The sequence below is a fragment of the Macaca thibetana genome, chromosome 12, assembly GCF_024542745.1.
Source record: "Macaca thibetana thibetana isolate TM-01 chromosome 12, ASM2454274v1, whole genome shotgun sequence".
Taxonomy (NCBI): domain Eukaryota; kingdom Metazoa; phylum Chordata; class Mammalia; order Primates; family Cercopithecidae; genus Macaca; species Macaca thibetana.
The window spans coordinates 39,219,631-39,235,733 of NC_065589.1; the positions used below are offsets into that span (position 1 = coordinate 39,219,631).

The window sequence follows — 16,103 nt, forward strand, 5'->3', positions numbered from 1 at the left end:
ATTTGGCCATTAAATACACTGGTGATTAAGTGACAACAGCTTTTAAAGATTTTTTCTTCTTTAAACAAAGAACTAGGTACAAACTAATACAAAAAGGAATGCCTTTTGTTTCAAATCTTTGGAGTCACAATTGTGTGTTGGACTGCCGTGTGAAGGTATGTATAAATGTGTAATGTGTTTGCAATCACTTTATTATGTACCAAACTAGGGCAAAAAACATGGAAGCCTTCCCCTTTCGTTCACCGTCAATCAATCAATCAATCAATCAATCATACGTGGTTGTGGAAACTGCACCTGTACTTACGCCTTCAGAAACAGCAGCGTACACAGGCTGACAGGAAAACAGAACGCATTGCATATGCCCCTTAATTGGCATATGCCCCAAATCCAACCAAATGTGTAATTTCGAAGTAACCCAAAAAGAGCCAAGCAATAGGGTCATTAACAAAAGACTGGATACTATCATCTTTGAGACAAGACTGCTCTAACGCCTACAATCCTATTCACAAATACGAGAAACCCATAAATGTTTTAGCTGGGTATTTCAGTTTTCTACATTATTCTTCACCTTACCTAATGATACCAAAATAATAAAGGTACAGAGGAAATAAGATGGGCTTGAAAAGTGAGAAAAGCTGAAACATTATTTTGGGTATTGTGGAGACAAACTATTGCTACCCTCAGATACATCATTAGAAAATTCTTTTATAATCTAGGCTCTTACAGCAACAAAGCACAGGCTAGCTACTGGTTTGTCTTTTAGATTCACTTCTGACCAGTCTGCAATAATTTTTAGTCAACACCTATCTTCAGTGTTTAAAAAAAAAAAAAAAAAAAACTGTACATTAACAATTAAATTTGGAGGAAAGTGGTAAGAAAACCCCAGGTTCGAGTGGAGCAAAAACAGGGTTAGAAAGTTCTTAATTAGAACAGCTGTCTTGAGGGAAGAAACTTGAGATCGAATTTAAAGCTGAACATTTTAAATATTTGAAAATTTAAAAAGACTTCAGTAATAAAAAGCAGCTCCCTGGTTTAGAGCAACAGGAAAGTCAGATTATCCCTAACACGTAAACTCAGATACCACCTTAGAAAAAGAGGTTATTTATACAAATAAGTTAACAAGACACCTGAATATACTTTGTGGGATTTTATTTAGGTCAAGTTCTTAGTACACGGCAACAATTCCAAATACAATTAAAAAATTAAAAAGTGATGTTCCTCCGCTCATCTGGAGGTGTTTAATGGCACACAAGGAACATTACTGGCAACAGACTGCTCCCTCAAGTTCCCCTGGATGGTTTTTACTCAACTCATAATACCACCAACTCTCCCTCTGGAAGCTAAAAGTACAACTGGCCAGATCACAAATTGTTTACATTCTGTTTTGTAAGCCATTTTAAGAAATATGGTGCATGGACACAAAATATGATAAAAACTGCTTTTCCATAGAACTCTTAACTTGCAAAAGAGGTTTCATTTTAATGTGAAAATAAGCTTATTTTGTTGGGTTTTTTTTTTTGTTGGTTTTTTTTTTTTTTTTTTTTTTTTAAATACAAAAAAACCTTGATATTCAGCAAGGATCATTTATACACAGCTAGGCCCTGTCGTTTTGTAATTTTTTTTTTTTAGACTTAACGAGATTCTCAATAAAACAGGAACAAAGGTCAGCACAAAGTAAACTTAAAGGTAATGAGCTCGATGCCTCCATTTAATCACTTTTATAAGGCTCTCTCCAATAAGGCTGCTGTGCCGTGCTCCTGCCAGTGTTGAATTAATATGACATTTTTACTGCACACACCTTATGGGAAAAGTGTTTATACGAGTGTAGTTTTAGGAGGGATAAATGAAGAGTATTTCCACGAATTAAGGTTGTGCTTAGTACACGCCTTTACACAACTCTGATGGTATTTACCAAAACATGGCATGTCTTTTCAAGTATATTCCTGAAAACATCAAATAGAACTCTTAACTTTTAAAGAAAAATATAGCACATTTAGTTAAGACAGTTGTGGTACAGTGGAAAACTGAGTACTGAGCACTGAGTGAGAATTCTTAACTAGCTGTTCCTATGAAGAAGAAAACTCACCTCATCAGTCTAATGAGACAACCAGAAATTTAAAAATCTCATCTAGCTCAAATTCAGTGATTCTAGATCATATGGGGGAAACTGTCACCTTAACACCAATCAGGAGTTCCTGGCCAAAAAGACCAGAAGTGAACAGATCCCACTCTTTTCAAAGGCTTGTCAGTCACCTGCGAATTCCTCCAAAAATACCTTTTTCAAAGGCAAAGGTGACCTTCAGGACATGTCATGCTCTCTCCACAAAGGAGAAAAGAAAAGGTAGTAAAAGATAAAAACAGTTCTTAATGCAGAAATGTCACCTACTAAAAGAAAATGAACATAAGATAAAAGCAAACTACCATCATTTTGATGCCTCCCTCCCAAAGAAAAATCTTTAGTTATCTTTATCTTCAACATAAACTGCCAAGGAGCGCAGATCCAGTCCAGACATCATGGTAAAGATGCATAAAATATTCTCTAGCCAGATAATAAACACCAGCAGTAGGAAAAGGGGGATGAAAATGTCTCACACCCAGTAACATTTAGGAACATAGCTAAATTAGCAGGCCATTGTCAACTCTAAAATGGGAACAGCAGGCGCCTCTGAGGGAGATTGAAAGGAAGTAGCTAAATGATGGAAAATATTAAACAAGATAGCTTAGAAGATTCATATTTATTCCAAACGGCAGGCTGAATCAGATTTTGACACATTGGCACTATTTCTTTTTCTGATTTATTGCCTTGGCCATAAGGTCAAAGGCAACAAAGTGTATTTTCATTAATATCCCCATGGACTTTCGAGTATTAATATGACAAAATAAAAAGACAATTTTTTTTTAAGGGGATTGGACACACAAACTTCAGGAGGGAAGATTCCCCTCTCCCATTAGATTCCCTCTATCCTGATAAAATGGTTGCTTTATTGGCCAGATTTTAGACTTGGATTGTATATTAATAGTACACAGCATGTAAGATTTTCTGCATTCATTTGAAATTCCTAATACCATCTTTTAATTTATTAAAAAAAGAGGGAAACTTACAATAAAACAAAAACTACTACCCTCACAGATGATTAATAGCATGCAATCTATGAAATACTACGTACATCAAAAGTCTCCAATTACTGTGCACCTGGCCCATCACACAGTATCCTTCCAAGACAATCCATAGAATTCAAAACTGTACAAAAATTTTAAAATATGCAGAAAACCCAAAAGGTATTGTTTGTAAAACAAAGATCACACACACATTAGTACTAAATAGGGAAAAAAAATCAGCAGACCCATGGACTCCCCCTGCTCCCAACCGCAGGTCTTCAGTATAAAGGACTTCGTCAGTGTCTTCTGCACTCCCCCCATCCAGCAGGGGTCCAACAGACCAGCTGCATTCCTGCTGACTGCCACCAACTCTGTTTTCTGCATAGTTGTCTTCTCTGCTTCTGTAGTGGTGAGCTGTGGGAACTTTTTTTTTTTTTTTTTTTGGATGGAGTCTCGCTCTGTCACCAGGCTGGAGTGCAGTGGCACAATCTTGGCTCACTGCAACCTCTGTCTCCCGGGTTCAAGCGATTCTCCTACCTCAGCCACCTGGGACTACAGGTGTGCACCACCACACCCAGTTAATTTTTGTATTTTTAGTAGAGACAGAGTTTCCCCATGTTGGCTAGGATGGTCTCAATTTATTGACCTCATGATCCACCCGCCTCAGCCTCCCAAAGTGCTAGGATTACAGGCGTGAGCCACCACGCCCAGCCTGTGGGAACTATTTGTTGGATTTCAAAACACCCTCTGCCTCATTAATCCACTAAGCTTTCTCAGCAAAAAGCTGTTTAAATAAATAATGGGAACATCTAATTTCAAAACAGTTTTTCTAATTATAGACCAGTACACTAAGAAGAGCTTAACTTATCTAAGTATAGTCTAGTTTGGGTCCAAAATGGAGCTAAGGGCTCAGAGGACATTCAGGGCCATTACACTGCAGGAAAACAAGGAATAAGGGATGTAGAAATGACCTAAGAAAAGCATGAAGTGGAATGTATACTGGAGGCAAGTTAATGAAAGCTAATAAATACAAAGTGCTGGGAAAAATCTAAAAGCAAAATAGCTATTTTAACTTGTAATGCGTTAAAAACTTTAAAACCAAAAAGTCTTGATAAGGAGAGTCTTAGTGGGGTCTCAGTTAAAGGCTGATGATTTTTTATGCTCAGATAACATTTATAAGTGGAATATTAACTTCTGCCTCCTACACTATCTGAATTTCCTCACACACTACACTTGTTCATTTTTCAATCAAGTTACTCTTTCTGAATTTGTTCAAGACCTCATTTGAAATATATCCAGCTATTGCTTTTCCCCTTTCACCTAGCACAGGGCAGTTACCTGGCAAAGCTCTATTCTGGCCAAGTCACTGGGACTGAGTAGAACCCATGTCACGAGCTCTGGACCTGAACAGGAGCTGGCCCACCGTCACAGAGACCACCTACAGAGACAAGCCCTTCTGGATTTTTTTCAATATTTCTTATACTGACTACAGTAGTGATTAAAGCCATGTGCCCTATAGACTCCATTGAATTTGAAGCTGTATTTATTGTACAGATGGGGGAAATGTATTTTACTCTGTCAAAGTTATATTAATTTTTAGCAATGTGATTACATATTTCGGCCTATTAATCTTACTCATTATATTCTTAGTCTGAGATGGGTTTGAATTCTGACTAACAGCAGCTACTTAAGAGTCCAATCATACAAAATCAGGAGAGAATTACCTTTTCTACAGCTAAGCGAGTCAATGATACAGCAGCAACTAATACTGGCCATTAATAACATCCAGAGAGCACATTAGCAAACCTTTTACTCCCAGTGACTGTCAAGAGACTTGAAAATAACTACTATTCTCTTCCAAAGTAGAATAGCGTTTTTCTAAATAGTGAAAGAAATGATAGTCAGTTGGTCTGAACTCCAAGATCCTACTCCTCAAAACAAGACCAAAGGCAGGGGTTCAGGATGCCTGCTAAGAGCATTTCCACAGTTCAAGTCTCTTCAGAACCTTAGGGACCTTCATGTCTAGCTTCACATACCCATCTCCACACATGAACCAGAATACCACACTTCACATCTGGGTACACTGGCCATTAGCAACAATACAGTCTCATGCAGCAGCACATTAAAATCAAACGGGTGGCAATCATTCACTACCCTCAGAGTGTTGGGAGACTTTCACATTTCATCATCCTTATAATCCACAAACTGAGAAACATGAAGGGATGCAAGTGAGTTCAGCATTCACTCATTTGGTGCACTCAAGTGCTGAGAGAAAGCAGAATTTACAGTGTTACAGAGGAAAAAGCCATCTGAAATAATTGTAAAAATGGTTAAGTGTGGTATTTAAATATTGGTTCCCTCCTCTTCATGCAAGTGGAAGAAAAGGAGGAGCTAGGGTGCCCACTAGGCCATGAGGTTAACCCCTTAGCACAGGCAATGAAGAACATCCAATGCCACAAATTCTGCAGGAGAAATCCCAAGGGTATACAGTATTCCTGAGAAAGATCCCAGATTTTTCTGAATCAGTCTTAATCTGATTTTGTTTTGGCTACACAGTTATGTTGTTATACCTTTGACATATACAAAAATGGTTATTTTATTTCAATCCAGACAGCTCAGCATTGTACAAATGATGGCAGAAAGATCCGTTTGTTCAGACTCAGCTTGCTTTTTTTGTTTTTAATACTGGGGGATAAACCAAAAGAAAGTGTAATTTTTATCATTTGTATCCTTCATTCTACTTTACTGGAGTGGAATCCCCAGGGCCTTCAGATAATCTGGGAAGACCTGACTATTTCTGTGAGGCAAGCACAGCCCTGCCGAGCTTTACTCAGAATAATGCATGATAGACTCAACATAATTCCCAGGAAAAAGCCCAGTCACTCCATTCATAACTCCCTCATACCAACCATCGTCATTCTTCTTGATGACATAAATAATGGCTCCTTCCTGAAAGGACAGCTCATCTTCCTTGTCTTTTGTATAGTCATAAATTGCCACAACTAGGAGGGAAGAAAACAAAATAGGATGTGAAAGAGTAATATTCCTAGAAAGACAGAACCAAGCCGATGAATATCTATCCTTTCCCAAATCCTGCAGCACTCAAACATGGTGACACTCTAAACACCAACCAAAATGTACATATTTTTTTTCTAAGTAATACCCAGTCATATACAATGAAATTCCATTTTCTAGAGATGTTAGGCTCTAAATTGAGTACAAATGGGGGAAAAGCACATTTAATTGAATGTGCTTTTGATTACCTTTCAAGAGCCTACAGGGAAGTACCTCAATGAAGAGGTACACAATCTTAGAATCAAGAAAGATGGCTGTTTCTTCATTTGAGTTTGTGTTGAGATACCATATTTTGTTTTGTTTTAAAAAAGCTTTTCTTTACCTTAGAAGTATACTAGGGCAATGAGATACACTATGAGAGGCAAGTGAGAAACCAGACAGACTAATGGAGCTGCAGATTTCTGTCTCCTCTATCACTCTGGAGCCTATGTCTCTTCACTAAGTAGAATGGTGGTTGAATTAAATGTCTGAGTTGAGTTAAACGTATGAATGATGGGAGTCCACTACATATATTCTTTCAAACCATATGCTGCATTATGTCACCAATTTAATATAACCATAACAACAGTCTAAGAGTGCCAAGAAAATCAGATACCTATAAGCTCTCCTGTGATTTTCATTGCTTAAATCAGTTGGTAACTTGGCTCTTTCGGCCATTATCTCAGTGGTTATTTCAACTGTTATCTTATTTCAACCAGATAATCTCTGGTTCCCAAGTATTGTATCAACTTCAACAGTTTAGTTATATTGGGCTGCCCTGTAACTTGCTCAAATCCACTTGAAGAGTTATCCTTTGCTCCAACCTCTTCATCTCCTGTACCTTTTTTATACCACTCAATGAAATCTCCACCTATCCATTGTTCCCAGACAAATACACCGTCTTTGTTAGTTTCTCATGCAACCTTGTGCCTCACATAAATAAATGAGAAACAAATTACAACAGGGACTTCTGATATAATGTAATGTGCCCTAAAGAAAATTCATTTCTGGCCTGTTTTAATAAAAATTAAATAGCTTCCTTAAATTGTGAATATTTTCCATTGTAGTGATATTGTAGGAACACCAGAATTTTTTTTTTTTTTTTTTTTTTTGAGACAGTCTCGCTCTTATCGCCCAGGCTGGAGTGCAGTGGTGCGATCTTGGCTCCCTGCAACCTCCGCATCCCAGGTTCAAGCCATTCTCCTGCCTCAGCCTCCCAAGTAGCTGGGACTACAGGTGCCCACCACCATACCCAGCTAACTTTTTTTTTTTTTAGCAGAGACAGAGTTTTGCCATGTTGGCCAAGCTGGTCTTGAACTCCTGACCTCAGGTGATCCACTTGCCTCAGCCTCCCAAAGTGCTGGGATTACAGGCGTGAGCTACCTGCACCCGGCCAGAAAATACTTTAGAGGATCCTTGCTATGAAGAGATCAGTGTGCATTTCTCAATATATAACCAAATGCCTGAACACAATCAAATGTAGTTAAATGGCATACAAGTTTAAATATAAGAAAATACAAAAAAAACCCAGAAAATACAATTTAGAATATTTAGCATTTCTAGTCAACCTAATATTTTCTAGTGTTTTTTTTAAGGAAAGACAACATTTCTGATGCTTAAAGAAATGCAAATCCAGCCAGGCGCGGTGGCTCACAACTGTCATCCCAGTACTTCAGGAGGCTGAGGCGGGTGGATCGCGAGGTCAGGAGATCGAGACCATCCTGGCTAACACGGTGAAACCCTGTCTCTACTAAAAACACAAAAAAATTAGCTGGGCGTGTTGGCAGGCACCTGTAATCCCAGCTACTCGGGAGGCTGGGGCTGGAGAATGGTGTGAACCCGGGAGGCGGAGCTTGCAGTGAGCCCAGATCATGCCACTGCACTCCAGCCTGGGCGACAGAGCAAGACTCCATCTCAAAAAAAAGAAAGAAATGCAAACCCTTGGCCGGGCACGGTGGCTCATGCCTGTAATCCCAACACTTTAGGAGGCCAAGGCAGGAGGATTGCTCAGAAGTTCGAGACCAGCCTGGCCAACATGGTGAAACCCGTCTCTACTAAAAATACAAAAATTAGCCGAGCGTGGTGGTGGGCGCCTGTAATCCCAGCTACTCGGGAGGCTGAGGCAGGAGAATTGCTTGAGTGAGCTGAGATCACACCACTTCCCTCCAGCCTTGGTGACAGAGCGAGGCACTTGTCTCAAAAAAGAAAAATAAGAGAAAGAAAAAGAAATGCAAACCCATGAAAAGTAATGCAGAACAGACTATGAAGCCTGTTGTAACAGATGCTTTGAAGTGGAAAGTTAGTAAGCTCTATGTACATTCATTTTCTTCTTTAAAATGTAGAAATTGCCAGCCTGAGCAACATGGCAAAACCCCATCTCTACAAAAAAAAAAAAAAAAAAATACAAAAAAAAAAAAAATTAGCCTGGCATGGTAGCACGTGCCTGTGGTCCCAGCTACTTGGGAGAATCACCTGAGCTCAGCAAAGTTGAGGCCGAAATAAGCCGTGATTGTCCCACTGCACTCTAGCCTGGGTAACAGAGTGAGACTCTGTCTCAAAACAAATCAAAAGTAGAAACTGGATTAGACAGAATTTACACTAAACCTGATTCCAGAGACTCTGTTTATAGTAGTATAAAGCTGAGAGTTTTAACAACTGTTCAGTTTTTTCTTTTGCCAAAATTAGTATTCACTATTTTAAAATTAACTTTTTCAAAAATCAGAAATATGCTAAGAATATTCATTTTCTGGCTGGGCACTGTGGCTCACACCTATAATCCCAGAACTTTGGGAGGCCGAGGCAGGAGAATCACTTGAGGCCATAAGTTCAAGACTAGCCTGGGAAACAGCAAAACCCGGTCTCTAAAAAAAATAAAAACAATAAATTAGCCAGGCATGGTGGTACACGTCTGTGGTCCCAGCTACTTGGGAGGCTGAGGCGGGAGGACTGCTTGAGCCCAGGAGGTTGAGGTTGCAGTGAGCAGTGAACATACCACTGCACTCCAGCCCAGGTGACACAACAAGACCCTGTCTCTAAAAAACATAAGTAATGTTTAAACGAATATTCATTTTCACTCCAGGGAAAGATATATACCAGTAGTTTACTTCATCTAATTCTTTACCGTAAAGCTATTCATCAAAAAGGAAAATACACTTGATTGAGTGCAACAAACTTTTATCAAAGTAACTTCAGAGCGGTGTAATAAAGTATCTTCTCTGTTTTCACCAATATTCAAAATGCTGATGTTGAGAAATGTAAAATCTGTCTAGATTTTATTTAGTCTGGAAAATTGGTTTTGGCAATAGTGAAGAAAGTCATTTTTTGCAATTATGCATGTATATCACATGTAGTGTCAAAATCACATGGGGAACTGATAAATCACATGTAAGAAAAAACTTAAAATGCTAAACATCTGGTTTTTGTGCAGTTATGATTGAAACAGAAAAGGACTTACATTGTTTTACTAAATGTTTCTGCTAAAGTAAAAATACATTCTACATTTCAAAGTACATTGTTCATATTTAGCATTTCAACTGAAGACATTCTAGAATATTTTATGAAGGTCTGTAAAACTGAACAAAACTTCTTAAATGTTTCTCTTTTTAATTTTAATCCTATAATTTTATACGAAGTATGCTGCACAGTTAAAGATAAGCAAAGAATAATGGTACCATACCATTAGAAAAGGACCCAGACTGGGCCGGGCATGGTGCCTCATGCCTCCAGCACTTTGGGAGGCCGAGGCAGGCGGATCACAAGGTCAGGTTCGAGACCAGCCTGGCCAATATGGTGAAACCCCACCTCTACTAAAAATGCAAAAATTGTCAGGCGTGGTGGCAGGCGCCTGTAGTCCCAGCTACTCAGGAGGCTGAAGCAGGAGAATGGCGTGAACCCGGGAGGCGGAGCTTGCAGTGAGCGGAGATCGCACCACTGCACTCCAGCCGGGGCAACAGAGCAAGACTCTGTCTCAAAAAAAAAAAAAAAAGACCCAGATTATCTTCTCTCTTCTAAAATAAGTAAATTGAAACAAATAGGAGCGATCTAAACATAAAACTCTCTACACTATAAACTCCTGGAGGTAAGGGCCTATCACTTACTCATCTCTGTGTATCCCTAGTATCCAACACAAGGCCTAGCTTTTTGGATACTTCTAAATCTATATATTATTCAGTTACAGAGTCAGTAATAAATGTAACTTAAATACATATTGGGGAAAAAATTAAGGTGTTACTAAAATAACTGTAAAACAAAAAGGTCCAAAAGGAGTGTGTTACATAGAAGTGACTGATCTGAACTAAAAAGACTGACCACACCAAATATTGTAGCAATTAAGTACCCAAAACTAGCAAGCCACTGGAAAAATCAAATGCTAGTAAGATTATCCATTTCAATATATCGTTTGTATTAAATTACATATTGTGAGTTGACACCATTGTATTTATATGGAAATGAAGCCAGCAAAACATTTAACATACTTTGGAATTTATGTTATAAGCTGCCCTGAGGTAGAGCAAAGTTAACCTGGACACTATCAATGAAGAGTTGGTTAAAACACTTAACAATGTATTCTAGGAAATGTTTTAGAACCCACTGGAGATGCTGTTTCTATGAAAATAATGCTACTTAACTAATACAGCCATATTCCTTCTGTCCCTACCACTCTAATGAAACTATTCACTTAAAAAAAAAACTGGCCTTCTACTTTTGAGCCTCTTCCCAGTTCTTTGCCTAATGTTCCTGTAGTGTTTGGCAATGATGATCTCCTCTGCCTGCTTCTTGACATTTTCCTCCATGGCTTCCATGACAGTGTCTTCTCCCAGTTCTCTGATTACTACGCTTATGTGGAGCCAATTACTCTGCTTAAGTGGAACTAGGAATCATCTTTGCCTTCCCCCTACTCACCTTTCCCCACATCCCCAAGTCCTGTTAATTCCACCTTCTAAATCTCCCACATACCAACACTTCTCTCCATCATCATGGTCACTGCCCTAGTTAGTGCACCCATCTTTAAAATTGATTACATTTATCACTCAGGGTACCTGAAGATTTTCTAAGCAGTATGGATAGCAGATAGTTTTATAGGGACTCTCAAGATTTTTTTTCTTTTTATTGAGACAGGGTATTACTGTTGCCAAGGCAGTGATGCAATCACAGCTCACTGCAGCCTTCAAACTCCTGGGCTCAGGTGATGCTCCCACCTCAGCCTCCGGAGTAGCTGGAACTACAGGCATGCACCACCATGTCTGGCTAAGTTTTCTATTTTTTTGTAGAGACGGGGGTATCGCCATGTTGCCCAGGCTGGTCTTGAACTCCTAGTCTCAAGCAATCCACCGGCCTCAGCCTCTTAAAGTGCTGGGATTACAGGTGTGAGCCACCACATGCACCTGGCTCTCTTTCTAGATTTTTTTTTTTTTTTTGAGACAGAGTCTCACTCTGTCGCCAGGCTGGAGTGCAGTGGCCAGTGATCTCAGCTCACTGCAAGCTCCGCCTCCTGGGTTCAAGTGATTCTCCTGCCTCCGCCTCCCGAGTAGCTGGGACTACAGGCATGCACCGCCACACCCAGCTAATTTTTGTACTTGTGGTACAGGCGGGGTTTCACCATGTTGGCAGGATGGTCTCGATCTCTTGACCTGGTAATCTGCCCACCTTGGCCTCCCAAAGTGCTGGGATTACAGGCGTAAACTACCATGCCCGGCCTCTTTCTAGATTTTCTCATCTTAAGTACTGCTTTCTAAAATTGATCTGCTTGAGATCATATCTTCAGTCAAGCAGTCATAAAAGTTTTTACATCTTTTTTGTCCTTCTACTTAAAAAAAGTACAGTGGTGCACTGTCTTAAAGTACAAAACACTGGGTGGCAAAGGGACCATTCAAAATAATGGTGTTCATATTAAAAGAATTACTCCACCAAGTAACTCAATCCATTTGCAAATCAGGTGGCTCTTATTCCTTTGCTTTTAACAAAATTTAAGAAAAGACCTTGATGATACATCATCAAACATGATTTTTGAAGATAGGTTATTTGATTTTTGGCAAATAACTTTGAAAAGTGGAGTAACAATGCCACTTGAAACATCCTTCTGTTTGCATCTGCTTATTTATGTGAACAATGTTTTCAGCACCACTACCTCGGTTGAGGCCCTTATCCCTTGCTTCAAAGTTTATCCAAAATGGTCTTTACAACTCCTACTTTTCCCCTCCAATGCACTCTACACTATTATCAGGTATCTCAAAAAAAATTACATAAGTAGATGAGATATTATCATTAACCTTTATAAAAATTCTTCCTAATTTCCCTCTACTACCAGATTTTTTTTAATCCAACACCTCGGCATTGTCATTTTTAGCAACCCACCACCTAATTACAGTTTATTCCCTTTGCGTGCTCATATCACCCTTTCTCCCTACAACCCACCCCTACCCTCATGCACTGGACACTGCTCTGCCCCAAACAGCCATGCCCTCTCACTCAGGTGATTCCCTCAGCTTGGAAGGCCCTTCCTTTTTTCTCTCTTCTCCGCCTGAGAAACTCCTATTCATCATTCAAGGCACTACAAATGCCATGTTCTCTGAGAAGCTTTCTAGAAATCCCCCAGAAATAATTAATGGCACTATTCATTTCTTAACAATCATTAATAGAGCATCCATGATGCCTTTTAGAGGTACGAAGATAAACCAGATAAGGGACTGTCACAGTCTTGTGAAGACAGAAATGTTATCTGACAATTCCTATATATCATTTATACTTCTAGCTAAAAGTTGTATCACTGAGCCAGAAGAACAAAAGAATAGATGGTTTATAAAAGTTGAGATACAAAATGGGTGTAAAAAAGAAGTTTTCCAGGGAGGACTTAATGCTCATAAACTATAAAGCCAAGACTCAATCCTAGGTCTGCCAGATGCCAGAGCTCAAGTTTAGGACAATGGTTAAGAGTTTGGGGTCTAGAGTTATAACACCCAGTCAAATCCCAATTCTAACACTTAACTATTATAGTTTACTTTCTTCTCCTACAAGTCTCTCAGATTTTTACATGTCCACAGAAGCGTTGTTTTTTAAAAGCAAACCTTTCATTGTACTTTTCTCATAAGGAATAACCTAAGCTGGTTTTTCAGAGCTGCAAAACTGTCATCACTTTGCCTAGAGCTAGGGAATTTGTAAAATGTGTCAATGCCCCGGGCCACACCCTAGTGTAGTAACTTGGGCATGATTTTCTCCCCTTAAAATTGCTTTTAAGGTGTAATTCAGACAAAAACACAACCACTTAAATGTAGAGTTGGATGAGTTTTGACAAATGTATATACAACTGTATAACCAACACCACAATCATCATATAGATGATGCAATCACAAGTTAACCACAGTTGTTTTTGTTTGCTTGTCACAAAGGATACAAAAAGTGGAACTTATTTGGTGTTCACGTTTTGAAAGACTTGAGCATACCAGAAATAAGCCAAACTTTGAAAACATCTTAGGGAAATGTGTTCAGCCATATTCGTTCAAACTTTTAAAGAGTTAGTTGGACAGAATACGTCCATCATGTCAAAGTTTCCCCTATGCCCTGATATAGTCAACTTCCTTCACCCACCAGCAATGGTGCCTGGAAACCATTGATCTAATTTCTTTTAGATGGAATCAAAGTGTGGGTATTTTGTGTCTTCTTTCATTAGCATAACACTTTTAAGATCCATCCATATTGCTGCCTATACAAGTAGTTTGTTCCTTTTTGCTGCTAAATAGTTTTCTATTAATTGGATGGATATTCCAGAATTATTCAGTCACCAGCTGAAAGACATCTGGGTTGTTTCCAGGTATTGGCTACTATAAACAAAGCAGCTATGAACATCTGAGTTCAAGTGTTTGTGTCAACATATGTCTCCATACCTCTTAAGTAAATACACAGGAAGGGACTGCCAGATCAGATGGTCTAATATGTCTAACTTCTTAGGAAACTGCCAACTGTTTTCCAAAGTGGCTGAAACATTTTGCATTCACCAGCAATGTGTAACAGTTCAAGTTTCACCATGCCTTCCCCAACACTTATTGTCAGTGTTTTTACCAGTAGTGATTTCAGAGGGTATGTATTAATAGTAGTATTTAGTTTGGTTCACTGGAGCTTTAGTTTGCAGTTCCCTAATAACTAATACTGTTGAGCATCTTTTCATGTTACTTGCCATTCATTCATCTATTTGGTGAAATGTGCTTAAATCTTTTCCTTTTTCTACAAGTTGTCTCTTTACCAAGTTATTTTTCAAATATTTTTCCCAGTTTACGTCTTGCTTTGTCATTTTAACATTGTCTTTTGAAGAAACATTTAATGAGGTTCAGTTTATTAGTTTTTTTCTTTTATGCTTCATGTATTCTATGTGTTCTCCACAAAATGATTTTTCTAATCCAAGATCATAAAGATTTCCTCCTATATTGTCCCCCAGACGTTTTATAGCTTAGTTTTTACATTCAGGTCTAAAATCCATTTCAAGTTAATTTTTACATATGGTAAGTAAGGTTGGAGGTCCATATTTTCCAAGTGGATATTCAATTGTTCCTGAACTATTTGTTAAAAACACTATCCTTCCCCCTCACCGGCCCCCCGAATTACCTTTGGCACCTTTATCAAAATATATGGACCTATTTCTGGGTTCTAGATTATAGTCCACTGATTTATGTTTCTACAATTATACCAGCACTATACTGTCTTGGATATTGAAGCTTTATAGAACCTTGAAATCAGGTAGTTTAAATCCTCCAACATTAGTCTTCTTCAAAACTGTTTTGACTATTAGGTCTTTTGCATTTCCATATAACATTTAGAATACCCTGGTACATTTCTCTAAAATAGATTGCTGGAATTTTTATTAGGATTGCATCAATCTGTAGTTCAACGTGAGGAAAATCAGTCTCTTAACCATAATGATCAAAGATCACGGTACATGTCTCAATTAACTTAAGGCCTTCATTCATTTCTCTTCATGTTTTACAGTTTTGTCATATAGGTCTTGCATATATTTTATTTAATCCCAAGTACTTCATATTTTTTGTTATAAACGGTACTGCTTTGTAAATTTCTATGTCAAATTGTTTGTTGCTAGTATTCAAAAATGCAATTAATCTTGTATAATGACTTCCTAGCCTTCAATCTTGCTAATAAGCTTGGTGTTTTTCTTTGGAGTGCAGTGGCACAATCTCAGCTCACTGCACCCTCTGCCGCCTCCTGGGCTCAAGCAATTCTCCTACCTCAGCTTCCCGAATAGCTGGGCCTACAGGCGTGTGCCACCGCACCCAGATAATTTTTGTATTTTTTATTATTGACTGATTGATTGGAGTGCAGTGGCACGATTTTGACTCACTGCAACCTCCACCTCCCGGCCTCAAGCGATTCTCCCACTTTAGTTTCCCGAGTAGTTAGAACTAAAGGCGTCTGCCACCACACCCAGATAATTTTTTGGGGTTTGTTTGTTACCACATTTTGACATGTTGCCCAGGCTGGTCTCGAATTTCTAGGCTCAAGTGATCCGCCCACCTCGGCTTCCCAAAGTGCTGGAATTACAGGCACGCGCCACTGTGCCCAGCCATAAGCTTGCTTTTTTTTTTTTTTTTTTTTTTTTTGAGACAGAGTTTTGCTCTGTTGCCCAGGCTGGAGTGCAGTGGCGCGATCTCGGCTCACTGCAAGCTCCACCTCCCGGGTTCACGCCATTCTCCTGCCTCAGCCTCCCGAGTAGCTGGGACTATAGGCGCCCGCCACCACGCCCGGCTAATTTTTTGTATTTTTAGTAGAGCCGGGGTTTCACCGTGTTAGCCAGGATGGTCTCGATCTCCTGACCTCGTGATCCACCCGCCTCGGCCTCCTAAAGTGCTGGGATTACAGGCGTGAGCCACCGCGCCCGGCCTTAAGCTTGCTTTTTAATAGATTTCTTAGGATTTTTTCTTTTTTTTTTTTTTTTTTTTTTTTTGAGA

General features: G+C 39.1%; 1 protein-coding gene across 41 annotated transcripts in view; it reads right to left on the reverse strand.

Annotated features, from left to right (window-relative positions):
- Window positions 1–16,103, reverse strand: part of ABI2 (abl interactor 2) — a 113,740-nt gene that overhangs the window by 3,125 nt on the left and 94,512 nt on the right. For 19 of the 41 annotated variants that reach the window (XM_050750878.1, XM_050750866.1, XM_050750854.1 and 16 more), the window contains one exon: window positions 1,552–6,101. In XM_050750878.1, the coding sequence (XP_050606835.1) occupies window positions 5,926–6,101 (176 nt within the window). In that variant the 3' untranslated portion in view covers window positions 1,552–5,925. Of the gene's footprint in view, window positions 1–1,551; window positions 6,102–16,103 lie in introns of those variants that run through there. The other 22 variants (XM_050750874.1, XM_050750848.1, XM_050750868.1 and 19 more) reach the window with 3 other exon arrangements.